Below are 18930 nucleotides of genomic sequence, written 5' to 3'. Positions count from 1 at the left end.
AGAAGATTATTGTATGTTCAATATATATGTTCAAGGCCATTGTTTGAGAGACTCAGGCAAAATAGATCATTTCTTAAATGTTTAAAAAATAGCATATTTGAGTAATTGATTCTTCAAATATAAAAGGTTGTAACAATAATTTTAGAAAGGTTTATTTAGGCTAAATTAATTTATAGTGCTAATAGTCAGAATAGTAGCTACCCTTATGGCATGGGGGAACTTCTGGGATGTGATGTTCTTTTTCTTAATCTGGTTGCTGGTACATGGGTATGTTTCTTTGAAAATTCGTTGAGCTGTACACATAGGTTTTGTATTTTTCTGTTTGTAAGTTATACTTCAATACAAAGTTCAAGAAACAGTACTATTTTGTCTGTTGCTAATATTTTGCATATATACTTCCACAACCCTGTAAAACATAGCTTAAAGAGATTTCAGGAAGACGTACCTTTGTAACTAAGCTAGTGCTTATGAAGTTCACAGCATTTATTTTGCAAGGCTATCTGCATTTCTGTTTTTAGCAAGCATTTATTGAATTTCCATTGTGAGTATCGTATTGCTGTAGATACAATTGGTTGTTCCTGCCCTCTGGATATTTGTTAGGTGGGAGATTATAAGTTATGGACACATTCAACAATTGTTTAAAAATATCAGAAAGACTGTGATTAAAGGTTAAAATTGGCGGAGCAGGTATTCCGTGCTACAGGGTGGTGGGAGAATAGGAAGTCAGAGCATGTTGGGCTTGAGCTGGGCCTTGAAGAATGGATGGGATTTGAATATGCAATATAAAGGGAAAGGGCATGAGCAAAATCTTAGAGCTGTGAGTGAAAGTGGCGTGTTGGAGGACGGTGACAAGATTGCCTTATTGAGCAGTGGGTCATAGTTTCCACAGGTAGGCTATAACGTAGGTAGAATAATAAAAGGGTTAAGTACATGTCCTCTTGAGATTGAGTTTAAATACTGGTGTCCCTACTTGAAACTTATGTGACCTTGGACAAGGTGCTTAAATTCTCTATACCTCAGTTTTCTTCTCTGAAAAAGGGGCCAATAATATAGTTCCCACCTTTTGAGGATTACTGTGAAAATTAAATGAGATGATATAAAGCAGTTACCACAATACCTGGCATTTGGTCAGCACTTGAAAAATGCTGCTGCTTTTATTACACCGTACCCTTAAATGCTTGGCTAAGGTGTTTTTATTTTATTCTGGGAGCCACTGAAAGTTTTTATGTGGAACAGGAAGAGGATGAAAGTGATCTTGAGGAAGATTCAGCTGGTAGTGGTAAGGTGCATGTTCATCAATAGAATGAGAAAGGGACTAGAATAATTAGTATAAATAAGGAAATTAAAGGAAGGAAACACATTTGGGAAGAAAGAGATGAATTGTGCTTTGTAGATTATAATTAACTGTCCACTTGAACTGTTTTCTATAAGCAATCTTATGTCAATATCTTTTATTTTTATGATTTGATCTGTAAGTAAAATGAAAACACAAATAACAAATAATTCAGTTGATCCCCCCATGATTAGTAATTTTAGGTGAAATTCACATTCCATAATTTTTCTTTTTTTTTTTGAGATGGAGTTTCGCTCTTGTTGCCCCAGTTAGAGTACAATGGCGTGATCTCGACTCACTGCAACCTCTGCCTTCTGGGTTCAAGTGATTCTCCTGCCTCAGCCTCCCAAGTAGCTGGTATTACAGGCATGCGCCACTATGCCTGGCTAATTTTTGTATTTTTTAGTAGAGACAGGGTTTCGCCATGTTGGTCAGGCTGGTCTCAAACTCCTGACCTCATCATCCGCCCTCCTCAGCCTCCCAAAGTGCTGGGATTATAGGCATGAGCCACCATGCCCAGCCCACATTCCATAATTTAAAATCCATTTTGGAAAAATGACCCATAGTACTTAAAAATCACAATTCAAGGACAAAGTTTGCTGTAACTTTTCTGAGAAGTTTTTTGGGGCTTATGGGTGTGAGGTATTATTGGTTTCCTTCTTCATAATATCCATCTGTTTAATTTGGGTCCTTAGGTTCTTGGAGCAATTATACCTAATATGTCTCAGTGGTGAAAAGAAATGAAAACTATAAAAAGCAAACTAGTATTGTGTTTCCAGATCAATGATTAAATTAATATTGGAGTTTCATAGAAATATAGCTGTGGAATGTCAGAAACATAAATAACTCAATATAAAATTTAACATTTATATAATTCAGCCTTACTATTTGTTTAATTCAGTCTTATTCAGAATGGAGTTTCATAGTAATGTGGCTGTGGAGTGTCAGAAACATAAATAACAGAAAATTTAACATTTATTTAATTCAGTCTTATCAAGAATGTATATCACTTCTGTTTCTTCTAGTGATTAGAGTAGGAGTTACCTGGGGAGAATTAAAGGATTCAGAAATCCCTACCCCAAATAGTCTTCTCCATTCTACTGAAAATTCCAGTAGTAGAGATAAGATAAATTTCTTTGGGTTTTAGAGGTTTGGGGATTTTTTAAGTCTTCAATAGTTCACCATTAAAATAAATATATATTAATGTTCTTTTAGAGGGAATTAGCTAACTTTTCAGAACTCTGAAGGTATGAAACAAACATTTATAGAAATGTGAAGGTCGGGTTGTGCTAAGATGGAATGGAGGTAAAGGGAGTCTGGAAAGTGGAACAAAATAAACCTTTCATAATCCATAGTAGCCCAAGCCAGGTACTATTCTTTTCTGCTACTTATAAAACTGTAAAGTTTATCACTGTTTCAAGGATTAGTTTTGAAAAGTTTTTTTCCTCTCTTATAATGATGGCAGATATGTTATAGATATATTTTTCTGGGATTTTTCAAGATATTTTAAGTCAAATCATCTGTCCCAGTCTCAGGCCTATCTCCTAGTTGTTCTTTGAAAAATATGGTAACCATAGTTTAAAAAATTGAATTGTCTTTTCAACAAAAGCCTGAAATTAAAAAAAGTTAATCTATAATTCATCATTTATTATACTGAAAATGAAAACATTTATACTTAAAAAATTAATATATTCTTTAATATTTCCATGCTATTTTAGCAATCTGAAGTAGGAAATTAAAAGTCTTTCCGTGGTTATAAAATTTTCTCAGGAAGGCTGGGTGCAGTGGCTCACGCCTGTAATCCCAGTACTTTGGGAAGCCAAAACGGGTGGATCACCTGAGGTCAGGAGTTCAAGACCAGCCTGGCCAAGATGGTGAAACCCCATCTCTACCAAAAATACAAAAATTAGCTGGGCACGGTGGCAAGAGCCTGTAATCCTAGCTACTCGGGAGGCTGAGGCAGGAGAATTGCTTGAACCAGGGTGGCAGAGCTTGCAGTGAGCCGAGATGGAGCCACTGCATTCCAGCCTGGGTGACATAATGAGACTCTGTCTCAGAAAAAAAAAAAAAAAAAATCTCAGGAAAATAAGACAAATCACAGCTATTATTTATCAGAGATTTATTGAAACACTAAATTAAGCTTCTGTTATGTACATTGGTTAATGATTAGTAATCTAACACATTAAAAATAACAAAATACTTAAACATGTAGCAGTGATAGTGTATGTTGGGAACAGGTGGTCAGAGTCACACAAATCAACACTGAGACAAAGGATCTCTTAGCAAGGCTAGTTTACTTTCTGCAGAAAGGGTGCTGCTCACTAGCAGTCTTGCCACAAGGGCACACACGAACAAAAGAGACAGGGTCATTTATAACCTGGTGCATCCATCCTACTGCTGTGTCCAGTTTCCACTGGCTGGAACAGGACCTCACATTCTGTACTCGACCTGATTGGCTAGCAACTTAGAACTTCCCAAAAGAGGCAAAGGCAGAGGAGAACAAAGGAAGAGAGGAAGTAACTTTTGGAATGCTGAGAGAGGCAAAAACACTTCCAAATAAGGAAAGAGGAACAGGCTATGACCTAATGCTTGATTGGACCTGTTCAGGCAAGCCAGGGCAAATATCTAGGCTAAAATGTGGAGCTAAGAACAGAGTATATTGATTTCTTTATTACAACTAGCAGAATTTAAGAATATTAGCACAGGTCTTTGAGTAAATTTTGCTTCTAAGAGAGGTTACTATCTATTCTGAATTAGACTGAGAGGAATGTCCCTTTGAAGAGGAACCTGTATTTCATTTTCTACAATTCCCCCCTCTTTTATTTTATAATTCCTCTTTAAACTTGTTTAACATGTCTTGACTCAATTGCTCTGTTTGTCCTTCTAAGAGAAGTAATCATTCTGATTAGGGTGGAGGAAAGTTAGGAATTAGCTTTGTAACAGTGGCAGAGACAAGTTTTTGTATAAAACTTTGAAGGCAGGGAATAATACAACAGCCTGTGAGAATAAGTATACCAATAACAAGAGGTAATGAGGTGAGAATTGAAGTCAAAATCCCTTTCCATCCACTAAACCAATGTTCTATCTTTTGGAAAAAGGATCATCTAGTCCAGAATTTTTGGCAAGTTCATTGGATAGGGCTGTTAATCCTTGCAGCACTCTTGTTATAGTTCCGTCAGGGGCAGTATTATTAGGAATAAAGGTACAACATTGAGTTTCAATCATGATGCAAACATCTCCCTTTTCTGCTAATATCATATCTAAGGCTATTCTATTTTTCCAGGCCATCTGGCTGCTAATATCATATCTAAGGCTATTCTATTTTTCCAGGCTGGTAGGTCTTAGTTGCTCAGCTATCCCTTTGAAGGAGTCCCTAGTATGATTTACAAATCATTGCTGATTGTAATATAGTTTATCCAGTCTGCATTTTTATTTATAGATTTATAGTTAACCACCAGAACAATGTAGATTCAAATCCTGTAGCTATTTGATTCCATGCTTTAAACTTATCTGGCACTCCTCATGGGACCCCAATAACATCTATGTAAACCTGAGGATCAAAGGACTCATATGGAGTTTCCCTTGGCCTGCAGTGTCTTGTTTTTACTTTCTCAGATTGATGAAACGCCAGGGTGAAGGGGATAGTCAATTGGATTAGAGCACAAGTACTGCTCCAATTATAAGGCAGAGTATCCAGTAAAGGTCCTCCACAGTACCACCATCCATCTGCTCGGGGACTGATGGGCAAGCTTCTGGATAGGCTTGAGTTCCTTGCATCTTTTTATGCTTCCAAGGAACACCAAATTCTCCCCCTGCTGTGCAAGGCATGAAGTAAACGTGGCATTTAGAGGTGGAAGCTGGATTGCCCTCCAGGCCTGACCCTCAGGGTGTCGAACTTCAGGAAACAGCAGAGAGAGCTTGGCGTGATGGATTATCCCAAGCAGTGGGATTCTGGAAGACAGCCACCATACAGTCCATGCCTGGTCAACGAGGAGACCATCTGAGTGGAAAGGGACAATCTGGGCCTCTGGTCTACCGTGTGCACAAGCGTAACAATCGCTTTTATTTAAAGTGCAAATGGAATATTTAATCCATTTCAGCCAGGTATTTGCATCTTGATATCCTGTCTCAATAGCTAAGGTCTGTCTTAGATATTTCACTTTCACAATAGACACTCTAGTTTTATCATTAGGTGTCGGAGTAACTGGTGTGGGATTTAAAAATGAGGATACTGAAGAAGGGGAAGACGGGGGAATAATGCGTATCTTAAAAATGCCTAGGGGGTCTTTCCCATTTACATCAATCCCCATACCATAGAAGTGAGCAAGGGCAAGTTTAGAGTCAGTTAAAGTGGAGGTGGTGAGAGAGAGGACAGGGTTACACTGATAAGGCTGACAGTTAGAAGGGGTAGTCCCTTTAGTGAAATAGATGAGGGGTTTTAGATTTGCACAAACCTCCTCCGTGGAAGTCTAACCTTGCTCCTGAGTAGTTCAAAGGACATAGTTCCAGCTACTACAAGGTTACCAGGCTGTAGGAGCAGAGAATTGGTGTCTCAGCTGCAGGCAATCACAACTATGAGTGCTAGGAGTAACTGTGTCAGTCAGAGGGCTGGGGCATAAATATTTGTGTGAAAAGGCTAGCTGTCATTAATCCTTCACATCTCCACAAGGTATGACAGAGCAAGCATTAAAGGCAATGGTCTGAGGTGGGTCAGACTTAGTTATATTAACAACAAAGGACCTAATAACAGAATAAGGAGAGGAAAGGAAGCAATATAGAAGGTACATGAAAATTAAGCTTTCTTTAACTTTAACTTGGTAGGGCTCAATCCTGGTACAGCAACCCATGATTCTGACGAGGAAGATGCTTTCTTGACTCGAGTATGGTGGGTCCATCCTTTCTCAGCTGTGTGGACGGCAGTCTCGGTGATTAACAGCACCAGATAGGGGCCTTCCCAGCTGGGCTCGAGTTTTCCTTCCTTCCACCCTTTGATGAGAAGGTGGTCCCCGGGTTGGTGCTGGTGTTCTGGAAATTCTAGTGGTGGCTGGTGCTAAGAGACCTTTGACCTTAAGAGAAGAAAAGGTAGAGGAGAGACCAAGTATATAATTTCTGAGGAACTGATCCTTAGTTTTAAACGTAGGAACATCAGCTGAGGAATGTAAATAAGGCAATCCATATAACATTTCATATGGAGACAGGCCTGTATCCTTTCAGGGAGCTGTCCTGATCCTCAGTAAGGCAATGGGAAGACATTTGGTCCACAGTAAACGAGTTTCTAGAACTAATTTGGTTAAGTGGTTCTTTAAGGTCTGATTCATCCTTTCTACCTTCCATGATGAAGATGGATGCCACAGGATATGATACTCCCATCTAATGTTTAAAACCTGGGATAGCTTCTTAATGACATGGGCTGTGAGATGGGTTCCATTGTCCAAGTCCATATTCTCTATTAGCCTACATTTGGGTGCTATATTCTCCATTAATGCTTTAACTACATAATTAGCTGTTGCATTTGAAAAGGAGGTAGCTTCAGTCTAGTGAGTGAGATGATCTACTCTTACCAACAAATACTTTAGGCAACTGATTGGGGTCATTTCACTGCAGTTCATTTGAACGCTTTGGAATGGCCTTAGTCCTGGATCCCTGAACCTTGGAGGTGATTTCTTTATGACTTGTTTGTTGGTTTTCTTACATATTAGACAACTATTTGTAACTTGCTTGGCTAGGGTATGAATTCCTATACACCCACGAAGTCTGAGAACTGTGGTTAAGACCTCCCTTATGAGAGGTTTGGATAACATCTTCCTTTGATCTAGTAATACCCATTTTCCTTCTGTGTTCTCTTTAGCTTCTATTTTTATTAACTTTTCCTTTTTTAGTGGAAGAGAAGATGGGGACTGCAGTAGGGGAAGGAAGGCAAGGAATTAAGTGAAAGGCATTTTAGAAGAAACAGCAGCTTGTTTGGTTATCTGACCTGCAAGGTCATTTGGTTATTTCCCTGACTTGTGAAAGAAAAGTCCTTTATGCCCTGGGACATGTACAATAGCTATCTCTTCTGGCAACTGGAGATTGTCTAGGACACGAACAATTAGTTCTTTGTGGACTAGATCTTGGCCTTTACTGTTAATAAGACCTTGCTCTTATTACAGTTTTCTAACTGTATGTACCACTCCAAAGGCATACTTAGAATCAGTATAAACAGTTCCTTCTTTGTTCTGCAAATATTTCAAAGCTTGATTGAGTGCAAACAGGTCACAGGTTTGGGCAGACTAATTATTGGGCAGTCTTCCTGACTCTACTTCTTCAAGCGTTTCTCCATCAATTACTGAATACCAATTATGTTTTTCTACTTTGACTGTTTTGGAGGAACCATCTATAAACCAGTGCTGCAACCCTGTTTTAAAAGGGGCCTCTCCTAGATCTGGCCTGACTTTTGTTTGGTAGTGAACTCTAGACACAAGTGTTTTTTAAATTTGGGTCTCCTGCCAAGAAACCTGCTGGGTTGAGTGAATTATCAGTAGTCAAGGTTAAATCATCTTTTTCTACTAAAATAGCCTTATATTTCAAGATTCTGGAGTCAGTAAGCCACCTTCCTGCTTTTGATTTTAAATAGCTCTAACTTGGTGGGGTATGCTTGCAGTTTATTTCCCCACAAAGGTTAATTTTTTACTTTCTTCAACTAATACTGCTGTAGCTGCAGCTCTTTATCTTCTCTTACTCGAAACATTTCCTATCTTCAAGTTTTTGGGTGGTGCCTGACTAGAATAGGCCCCTTCCCTGGAACTTTCAACTCCCCTTGCTCCTTGCTGGAGGTTTCTAGCACTCCTGGGTGCGGTGGCAGCGGCAATGGGGGAGAGGGGCTTGGCTCAACCTCTCCTACTAGAGGCTTCTTGCCCTCCCTTCCTTTGGAGGCTTGCCAAGGGCCTTTTCCCATGTTGAATCCTAGATAGGCCCAATTCTTTGTGCTAGGGATGTCTCGCCTATTCTTTTCCCGGGAAGGCTCAATCCCCCAGATCCTTCAGACTGGGGATATCTTGGCTGTCCCATCCTTAAAGGCTTGCAAAAGGCTCAGTCTCTCATACCAGAGATGTCTCGCCGATTCTCTTTCCCTGGGAGGTTAACCTTCCCCTCCTTTTCCCTTTTGGAGGTTCCTTACACCCTTCCTGTTTGTGTCCACACACTCTGTCCAGCAACAGACTGGTAATCGTTCACACACACACACTCAGCTTCCAAAAGCTGAGCACCAAGGAAGTACTTTGCCACCCTCTTGCAGCTTTTCCTACCTTGGCCTGTGCATGGAGTCACCTGGTCACTGCAGTCCCACAAGCCTCTCTCTTTCCCCGCGTTGCTGAGAATCCAACTATATTCCTTGCACCAGGTAGGTCCTGGCTCTCCTCCTGGGGCTGCTGCAATGGGCGGCAGGGCAGGGCACCTCCCCATGAGAGAGGACCAAAGACTGTCCCAGAGGGGAATGTTAATCCCCTATGGGCCACCAAATTGTTGGGAACAGGTGCTCAGTGTCACAAAAATCAACACTGAGACAAAGGATCTCTCAGCAAGGCTAGTTTACTTTCTGCAGAAAGGGTGCTGCTTGCTAGCAGTCTTGCCACACACGAACAAAAGAGACAGAGTCATTTATAACCTGATGTGTCCACCCTACTGCTGTGTCCAGTTTCCATTGGCTGGAATGGGACCTCACATTCTGTACTCAACCTGATTGGCTAGCAACTTAGAACTTCTCAAAAGAGGCAAAAGCAGAGGAGAACAAAGGAAGAGAGGAAGTAACTTGCGGAATGCTGAGAGAGGCAAAAACACTTCCAAATAAGGAAAGAGGAACAGGCTATGACCTAATGCTTGCTTGGACCTGTTTAGGCAAGCCAGGGCAAATATCTAGGCTAAAATGTGGGAGCTAAGAACAGAGTATATTGATTTCTTTATTACGATTAGCAGAATTTAACAATATTAGCTCGGGTCTTTGAGTAAATTTTGCTTCTAAGAGAGGTTACTTTCTATTTGGAGTTAGACTTGGAGGAAAGTCCCTTTGAAGAGGAACCTCTATTTCATTTTCTACAGTATACAATTTATTCTCTAGTACTTTAGTAAGTCCGGGTTCTTTTTTAATTGAATGGAAGTAACATTTCAACCCAGGCTTCTTTGGAAAATTTTAGTAAAGATTGTGGCAAAAAATTTATAAAGGTTTATAAAGGTTTCCAAAGAACCATTTTTATCCTTAGATGATAGATTTCTTTTGTGATCTCTATATTTGACTAAGCTACATTTGCATATGCATATATTTAGTGTCTTCTGGCTCCTTCTTCTTTACTCTTCTTCTTTAATTTGCAGTGCTTAATTTTCTTAGAGGAAGGATGGTAAGACCTGTGATCCCAGATCTTGTATATCGCTGATGCTGTGGTTGCCACTCTGTAGAGTGTTTTGTCAATGTTGTAGATGAATGGGCTTTCTAGATCATTACCAGGTTTTTCTAATGAGGCTTGGTTTTTCAGCTAAAAGGGGAAAAACAATATAGATTTTATCTACATAAAATAGTAGAGTTCAATACTATAGTAGAGTTAATAATATAGTTCAAATTCAATTTGTGTTCTAAATGTGTAAAGAAACTGTTAAAACAGCACACATCAATTATTTATACAAAAGGAAGGTTACTATAGAAGAAAGGTATAAATGCAGAGGAAATGTTATCTATATGCCACATATATGATCCTTATCACCATCAGCAAATAATTAGTGTGTCCTATGTTTAGGGTACTCTCTTGTGAGAAATTATTTGATTAGCAAAATGTATTCCTTTACTAAAGAACCTCAAGATACAATACCATAAAGTAACAGTCATTTTAAAAATAAGAAAACATTTATAAATATCTAATTCTTCTGAAGGTCAATGAGGTTTTGTTTTTTGATCAAAGAGCTTTTAAGGTTGCCTCTGAAACTATGGTGTCATCTATTGGCAAAGTGGGAAATTATGTAATAGTTTAAAAACTCCTTTTCCCAGAAAGTTGTTTTAATATTAGCAATTAGTTTATAGCCCATATAAAAATTACATGACAACTTTTGTACTTAGATTTCTTAGATACATCTGGAAGAGTTCTAAGAGATCTCTTGTTACAGATCCTTTTATGGATGAGGCAACTGAGAAAGAGCAAATGACTTACCTAAGGACCCAGACAGATAACTTGATTTTCCATACATTCTCCAAATGGTAGCACACTACATTTTTTGGTGTGTTTTGTAACTTGAAGTAGAGGGAACTAGATGATTCTAAGGACCTAATTCAATACACATTTGTTCAATACCTAGTATGAGCAAGACACTGTGCTAGACGCTGAGGATGATGGGAAGTTGGGGGAAGGTTACAATGAGGAATAAAACACGGTACCCTCTCTCAAAGAAACGAGTAATATTATTTTCTAAACCCTTAGAGATTTTGTAACTATTACTACTTGTATCATGAATTCACCTTTTTTTGGTGTTTCTTCCATTTCATCCACAGGTAATGCACAGACAAAACAAATAAGATGAAAAAGAGAGCTTGCAATAAATTATAAATGAGATATAAACAACCCTGAAATATATCCATGTTAGCAAAGTCACAGCATAGTTTATCCAGAAGATAAGGCAGACGGTGAGATGGAGAACCCTTAAATTTCCAATAATGTACTTCTTCTGGAAGAATCTCCCATCCAACCTTTGTCCAGATAGTTCCATCACAAATGCAGAAACTCTCCCCAAAGAAGCAGATAAGCAACAGAGAAAAAATCAGTGGTAGTCCTTGATTAGACATCCTTCTTTGTCAACTGAAAAAAAAGTAGCTAAAATTTAGCTATTTTAAAATAGCTAAATTAGCTAAATAATAAAATAAAATAGCTAAATTCCCTATGAAGGGAAGCAGAAATGAGCTATTTAGCTAATGAGCTATTAGCTAAAATGGTGCTTCAATAAAAGCACTTCATATAACCTTGCCAGTCAGCAAAATATGCCCAGCAAAGGATACACTGATGATCATTGTAACATTATCAGTCATAGTGACTAAGGGGTAAGTTCAGTGACGTCATAAAGAACCACATTGGAACTAAAAGGTGTCACCTGACCAATCACATTGAGTTTCTTAAAGATACTTTTTTGTTGTTGTTGTGTTGTTGTTTTGCCAGAATGGTTTCAGCTTCTTCAATTTTCCTTAAAATGAACACTTTACTAATATTTTGTTAGCTAATAAATTCAACTACAGTCATATTAATAGAATCTTATGGAAATAATTTACTCATATCACCTCTAACCTTTCTTCTGAAGCACTGCAGTTTTACATTTACTTAAAAAATAGTATACCACTTCACATAACCTAGTATCTGCTTTTATTTTTTTGTTTGGGAATGTCCTTCCCTTCAAATAGTTCAACAAATATTGAGTGCCTATCCCTTATAATATATTCCTGTGGTGGTGATGTGGTCCTATCAGGTAGTGGGTAAGGGGTGAGGAAGGTGGCATGGTATATGATGAAAAGATGGGACATAGACCTTGCCTTTAAGGAGTGTACAATCTAGAGGTAAAAGCAAAAACCAATGTAATAATTAAAATGATTCTGATTTTATTATAAAAAATAAATATTATAAAAATAAATATAACAAATTATAAGTAAATAAAATTATAAACACATAACTGTTGAGAGGGCAATGAATTCCACTTGGGGGAATTAGGAAATTTTGCAGAAAAAGATATGTGAGTGGGCTTTAAAGAATGAGTGGAATTTTTGTAGGTGGCAGTGTAGAGAGGCTATCTAAGATTGGGGAAACATAGTAAGCAAAGACATTTTGTGTAAGCATTCATATAACAAATATTTGTTGAGTGCTGACTGTGTGCTAAACACTGTTCTAGGAGCTGAGAATACGTACACAGTGTAGCCCAAAACAGAATCATTAACCTTCATAGAGTTTACTTTCTAGTAGGGGGATACAGAAAATAATTGTATCTATCTAAATCTATGTGTCTGTATCTGTGGAGTGCTATGGTGATATGATACATCATTGTAGTTTTGATTTGCATTTCTCTGGATGATCAGTGATGTTGAGCACCTTTTCATATACTGGTTGCTATTTTGTATGTCTTTTGAGAAATGTCTATTCACATCTTTTGCCCATTTAAAAAATAGGATTATTAGATTTTTTTCCTATTGAGTTGTTAGAGCTCCTTATATATTCTGGTTATTAATCCCTTGTCATATGGGTAGTTTTCTTCCATTCTGTGGGTTGTCTCTTCATTTTGTTGATTGTTTCCTTTGCTGTGCAGAAGCTTTTTAATGTCATAATCCCATTTGTTGATTTTTTTCTTTGGTTGCCTCTGCTTGTAGGGTATTACTGAAAAAATCTTTGCCCAGACCAGTATCCTGGAGAGTTTCCCTATTGGGAGAACCCGCTCCCAATAGTTAACGTGGGTTCTTTTCTATTTCCTAGGTGTCTCGGCTGGTTTGAGAAATAAAGGGAAAGAGTACAAGAGAGAAAAATTTTAAAGCTGGGTGTCCAGGGGAGACATCACACGTTGGCAGGTTCCGTGATGTTCCCCAAGCCATAAAACCAGCAAGTTTTTATTAGCAATTTTCAAAAGGGGAGGGAGTGCACGAATAGGGTGTGAGTCACAGAGATCACATACTTCACAAGGTAATAAAATATCACAAAGCAAGTGGAGGCAGGGTGAGATCACAGGACCACAGGATGGAGCGAAATTAAAATTGCTAATGAAGTTTCGGGCACGCATTGTCATTGATAACATCAGGAGACAGGGTTTGAGAGCAGACAACCTGTCTGATCAAAATTTATTATGTGGGAATTTCCTCCTCCTAATAAGCCTGGGAGCACTACAGGAGACCTGGGCTTAGTTCATCCCTTTGGCTTCGACCATAAAAGGCAGCCGCCTTAAGGGGTCCGTTCATAGACCTACCCTCAGGGCGCATTCTCTTTCTCAGGGATGTTCCTTGCTGAGAAAAATAATTCAGCGATATTTCTCCTATTTGCATTTGAAAGAAGAGAAATATGGCTCTCTTCCACCTGGCTCACCTGTGCAGTCAGGCTCCAAGTCTTATCTCCCTTGTTCCCTAAAGATTGCTGTTATCCTGTTCTTTTTTCAAGGTGCCCAGATTTCATACTGTTCAAACACACACGCTCTACAAACAATTTGTGCAGTTAACACAATCATCACAGGGTTCTGAGGCGACATATATCCTCCTCAGCTTATGAAGAAAATGACAGGATTAGGAGATTAAAGACAGGCATGGGAAATCACAAGGGTATTGATTGGGGAAGTGATAAATGTTCATGAAATCTTCACAATTTATGTTCAGAAATTGCGGTAAAGACAGGCGTAAGAAATTATAAAAGTATTAATTTGGGGAACTAATAAATGTCCATAAAATCTTCACAATTTAAATTCTTCTGCCGTGGCTTCAGCTGGTCCCTCCTTTGGGGGTCCCTGACTTCCCGCAACATTTCTCAAATGTTTTCTTATAGTAGTTTCATAGTTTGAGGTCTTATATTTAAGTCTTTAATTCAGTTTGATTTAATTTTTGTATGTGGTGAGAGATGGGGTCTAGTTTCATTCTTCTGCTTATGGATATCCAGTTTTCCCAGCACCATTTATTGAAGAGACTGTCCTTTCCCCAATGTATGTTCTTGGCATCTTTGTCAAAAGTGAGTTCACTGTAGATTTATGGATTTATTTCTAGGTTCTTCATTCTGCTCCATTGGTCTATGTGCCTGTTTTTAGGCCAGTCCCATGCTGTTTTGGTTACTATAGCTCTATAGTATAATTTGAAGTCAAGTAATGTGATTCCTTCAGTTTTTTTGTTTTTGTTTTGCTCAGGATGTCTTTGGCTATTCTGGGTCTTTTTGGTTCCACAAAAATTTTAGTATTGTGTTTTCTATTTCTGCAAAGCATGTCATTAGTATTTTGATACCAATGTATTGAATCTGTACATTGCTTTGGGTAGTATGAGCATTTTAACAATAGCAATTCTTCCAATCTATGAACATGGAATGTCTTTCCATTTTTTGTGTCCTCTTCAGTTTCTTACATCAGTCTTTTATAGTTTTAATTATAGAGATTTTTCACTTTTTGGGTTAAGTTTATTCCTAAGTATTTTATTTTCTTTGTATGTATTGTAAATGGGGTTACTTTCTTGATTTTTTTTTTTCAGATTGTTCACTGTTGGCCTATAGAAATACTACTGATTTTTGCATGTTGATTTTGTATCCTGCAATTTTACTGAATTTGTTTATCAGTTCTAATAATTTTTTTGGTAGAGTCTTTACACTTTTCCAAATATAAAATTATATCAGCTGGAATCAAGGATAATTTTACTTCCTCCTTTCCAATTTGGATGCCCTTTATTTTCTTCTCTGATTGCTCTAGGTAAGACTTCCAACACTACATTGAATAACAGTGGTGAAAGTGGGCATTCTTGTCTTATTCCAGATTTTAAAGGAAAGGCTTTCAGTTTTTCCTGTTCTACATTACACCAGCTGTGGGTCTGTCATATGTGGCTTTTATTGTGTTGATGTATGTTCCTACTATACCCAGTTTTTTGGGGGCTTTTACATGAAACAATATTAAATTTTAGCCTCAATTAAAATGATCATATGGTTTGTGTCCTTCATTCTGTTGATATGATGTATCACATTAGTTGATTTGCATTTGTTGAAACATCCTTGCATCCTTGGGATAAATGTCACTTGGTCATGATGATAGTCATGATGAATGATCTTTTAAATGTGTGATTGAATTCAGTTTGCTAACATTTTGTTGAGGATTTTTGCATCAGTGTTCATCAGGGAGATTGGCTTGTAGTTTTGAGGGTTTTTTTTTTTTTTTTTTTTAAGTATCTTCATCTGGTTTTGGTATCAGGGTAATAATGGCTCTGTAAAATGTATTTGGAAGTATTTCCTCCTTCTCTATTTTTCAGAATAGTTTGAGTAGGAATGGTATTAGTTCTTTAAGTGTTTGGTAAAACGGCATGAAGCTATTGGGTCCTGGGCTTTTCTTTGCTTGGAGGCTTTTTATTACAGCTTTCATCTCGTTACTTGTTATTGGTTTATTCAGATTTTGGATTTCTTCATGGTTTAAACTTGTAGGTTGTTTGTGTCTAGAACTTTATCCATTTATCTTAAGTTTTCCAATTTATTGGCATATATTTGCTCATAGTAGCCTCTAATGATCTTTTGAATTTCTGTGGAATTGGTTGTAATGTCTTCTTTTTCATTTTTTCTGATTTTTAAAATTTGGGCCTTTATTTCTTAGTCTGGCTAATGGTTTGCCAATTTTGTTTATCTTTTCAAAAAACCAACTTTTCATTTCATTGATCTTTTGAAATTTTTTTAAAATTTCAATTTCATTAATTTTTGTTAGGATCTTTTTTATTTATTTTGTTCTACTAATTTTGGGTTTGGTTTGCTCTTGGTTTTCTAGTTCTTTAAGATGTATTGTTAAGGTGTTTATTTGAAGTTTTTGTATTTTTTTAATGTAGGCGTTTATTGCTATAAACTTTCCTCTTAGTATTGCTTTCATTGCATTCCATAGTTTTGGTATATTGTGTTTCTATTTTCATTTGTTGCAAGAATTTAAAAAATTTCCTTCTTATTAGTAATTTCTTCATTGGCACACTGTTCATTCAGAAGCATACTGTTTCATTTCTATGTGCTGTATAGTTTCCAAAATTCCTCTTGTTATTGATTTCTAGCTTTATTCCATTGTGGTCAGAGAAAATACTTGATATAATTTTAACTTTTTTTGAAACTTTTAAGACTTTTTTTGTGGCCTAATATATGGTCTGTCCTTGAGAATGATCCATGTGCTGAGTAGAAAAATGTGCCTTGTGCAGTCATTGAATGAAATGTTCTGTAAATATCTAGTAGGTCCATTTGGTCGGTAGTGCAAATTAAGTCCAATGTTTCTTTTTTAATGTTCTGTCTGGATGATCTGTCCAGTGCTGAAAGTGGGGTGTTGAAGTCTCTACCTATTATTGTATTGGGGTCTATCTCTCTCTTTAGCTCTAATAATATTTGCTTTAAATATCTGGGTGCTCCAATGTTGGGTGCATGTATGAATATACATGCATGTTATATCCTCTGTTATATCCTCTTGCTAAAGACCTTCTTTGTATCTTTCATAGTTTTTTTCTTGAAATCTATTTTGTCTGATGTAAGTATACTACTCCTGCTCTTTATTGGTTTCCATTGACATGGAATATCTTTTTTTATCCTTTTATTTTCTACATATGTGTGTCTTTATAGGTGAAGTGTGTTTCTTATATGTAACAGATAATTGGATCTTTGATTTTTATCTCTTCAACCACTCTATGTCTTTTGATTGGAGAGTTTAGTCTATTTACATTCAGTGTTATTATTGGTAAGTAAGGACTTACTCCTGCCAGTTTGCTATTTGTTTTCTGGTTGTTTTGTGGTCTTATATTCCTTCTTTCCTTCCTTCCTGTCTTCCTTTTAGTGAAGGTGATTTTCTCTGATAGTATGTTTTAATCTCTTGCTTTTTATTTTTTGTGTCTCTGTTTTTTTTTTTTTTTTTTTTTTTTTTTGGCAGAGTCACCCAGATTGGAGTGCAGTGGCACAATCTTGGCTCACTGTAACATCTGCCTCCTGGCTTCAAGTGATTCTCCTGCTTCAGCCTCACTAGTAGTTGGGATTACAGGCATGCACCACCATGCCAGCTAATTTTTTATATTTTGAGTAGCTGGTCTCAAACTCCTGACCTCAAGTAATCCACCTGCCTTGGCCTCCCAAAGTGCTGGGATTATAGATGTGAGCCACCATGCCCAGCTTTGTTGTATGTTTTTTGATTTGAGATTACCATGAGACTTTCAAATAGTATCTTATAGTTCATTATTTTAGACTGATGACAACTTAATATAGATTGTATAAACAAGCGAAGAGAAAAACAAATAAAAACTACATTTTAACTTCATTCCCCTCCAACTTTTTACCTCTTTGTTGTTTTTATTTATATCCTATTGTACCATCTATGTCTTGAAAATTGTTACGTTTGATAGGTTAATCTTTTAGTCTTTCTATTCAAAATATGAGTAGTTTACCCACTATAATTACAATGTCATACATAGTATTTTGTGGTTTTCTGTGTACCTACTATTACCAGTGAGTTTTATATATTCTGATGATTTCTTATTGCTCAACCACATCCTTTTCTTTCAGATTAAAAAACTCCCTTTAGCATTTCTTCTAGGACAAGTCTAGTGTTGATGAAATCCCTCAGCTTTCGTTTGCCTGGGAAAATATTTCTCTGATGTGTTTGAAGGATATTTTCATGGATATACTGTTCTAGGGTAAAAGTTATTTTCCTTTAGCACTTTAAATATGTCATGCTACTCTCTCCTGGCCTATATGGTTTCTACTGAAAAGTCTGTTGCTAGATGTATTGGAGTTCCATTATATGTTATTTGTTTCTTTTCTCTTGCTGCTTTTAGGATCTTTATCCCTGATTTTTGGGAGGTTGATTATTAAATCTTGAGGTAGTCTTCTTTGGGCTAAAACTGCTTGGTGTTCTATAATCTTCTAGTGCTTAAATATTGATATATTTCTCTAGGTTTGGGAAGTTCTTTTTTATTAATATTATTCCTTTGAATAAATTTATTCCTTTGAATAAACTTTCTACCTTGATCTCTCTCTACCTCTTCTTTAAGGCCAGTAACTTTTAGATCTGCCCTTTTGAGGCTGTTTTCTAGATCTTATAGGAGTGCTTCATTGTTTTTTATTCTTTTTCCTTTTGTCTCCTCTGACTGTATTTTCAAATAACCTGTCTTTGGGCTTTCTTTCTTCTGCTTGATCAATTCTACTGTTAAGAGACTCTCATGCATTGTTTGGTACGTCAATTGCATTTTTCAGCTCCAGAATTACTGCTTGATTCTTTTAAATTGTTCCAAACTCTTTGTTAATTTTATCTGATAGGATTCTGAATTCTTTCTCTGTGTTATCTTGAATTTCTTTGAGTTTCCTCAAAATAGCTATTTTGAATTCTCTGTCTGAAAAGTCACATATCTCTTTCACTCTGGGATTGGTCACTGGGGCCTTATTTAGTTTGTTTGATGAGGTCTTGTTTTTCTGACTGATCTCCTTGCTTGTGGATATTCATTGGCATCTGGGCATTGAAGAGTTAGATATTTATTGTAGGTATTGCAGTCTGGGCTTGTTTGTACCTGTCCTTCTTGGGAAGGCTTTCTAAGTATTTGAAGGGACTTGGGTGTTGTGGTCTAAGTTTTTGGTTACTCTGGCTGTATCTGCATTAGGGGGCACCCCAATCTCAGTAACGCTGTGGCTCTTGCAGACTTGTAGAGATACAGTCTTGGTGGTCTCGGGTAAGGTGTGGGAAAATGCCCTGGATTATCAGGCAGAAACGCTTTTTTTCTTTTCTTACTTTCCCCTCAACAAACAGAGTCTCTCTCTCTGTGCTGAGTTGCCTAGAACTGGGGGTGGGGGGTAACACAAGCACCCCTGTGGCCACCACCACTAGGACTACCCTGGGTCAGACCTGAAGCCAGCATGGCACTGGGTCTTGCCCAAGGCCTGTGGTGA

At 37.4% G+C, this 18930-nt stretch overlaps 2 protein-coding genes across 8 annotated transcripts in view; one reads left to right on the top strand and one right to left on the bottom strand.

Moving 5' to 3' along the window:
• The window catches only part of LOC105484442 (ankyrin repeat domain 45), a 59057-nt gene that overhangs the window by 24415 nt on the left and 15712 nt on the right, over positions 1-18930 (top strand). Inside the window, exon 4 of one of the 6 annotated variants that reach the window (XM_071075787.1) lies at positions 8607-8711. The exons of 4 other annotated variants lie outside the window; for them this stretch is intronic. In XM_071075787.1, the coding sequence (XP_070931888.1) occupies positions 8607-8711 (105 nt within the window). Of the gene's footprint in view, positions 1-8606; positions 10912-18930 lie in introns of those variants that run through there. One more of the 6 variants, XM_071075782.1, reaches the window with a different exon arrangement.
• Positions 6040-11353, bottom strand: TEX50 (testis expressed 50). 2 transcript variants are annotated; one of them, XR_011611215.1, is made up of 2 exons: positions 10809-10946; positions 6040-6399 (listed from the first exon to the last, which is right to left on the bottom strand). XR_011611215.1 is itself a non-coding variant. In XM_011746024.3 (2 exons), exons 1-2 carry the CDS (start codon positions 11130-11132, stop codon positions 9628-9630), a joined length of 534 nt encoding a protein of 177 aa, XP_011744326.1. In that variant the 5' UTR covers positions 11133-11353; the 3' UTR covers positions 9535-9627. The 2 variants fall into 2 exon arrangements, 1 of the variants encoding a protein (XP_011744326.1); XM_011746024.3 differs by lacking the exon at positions 6040-6399 and adding an exon at positions 9535-9837 and having other exon boundaries at positions 10809-11353.

The sequence above is a fragment of the Macaca nemestrina genome, chromosome 1, assembly GCF_043159975.1.
Source record: "Macaca nemestrina isolate mMacNem1 chromosome 1, mMacNem.hap1, whole genome shotgun sequence".
NCBI lineage: Eukaryota > Metazoa > Chordata > Mammalia > Primates > Cercopithecidae > Macaca > Macaca nemestrina.
The sequence above is the reverse complement of the archived record's forward strand: the minus strand, read 5'-3'. Positions and strand labels throughout refer to the sequence as shown.

Bases quoted from the DNA above. Each gene is read 5' to 3' on its own strand.
- TEX50 (XM_011746024.3), bottom strand. From the start codon at position 11,132: ATGTCTAATCAAGGACTACCACTGATTTTTTCTCTGTTGCTTATCTGC. The intron at 9,838-10,808 runs GTGAATTCATGA...TTCCCCTTTTAG, and splicing joins GGAAGAAACACCAAAAAAAG to CTGAAAAACCAAGCCTCATT.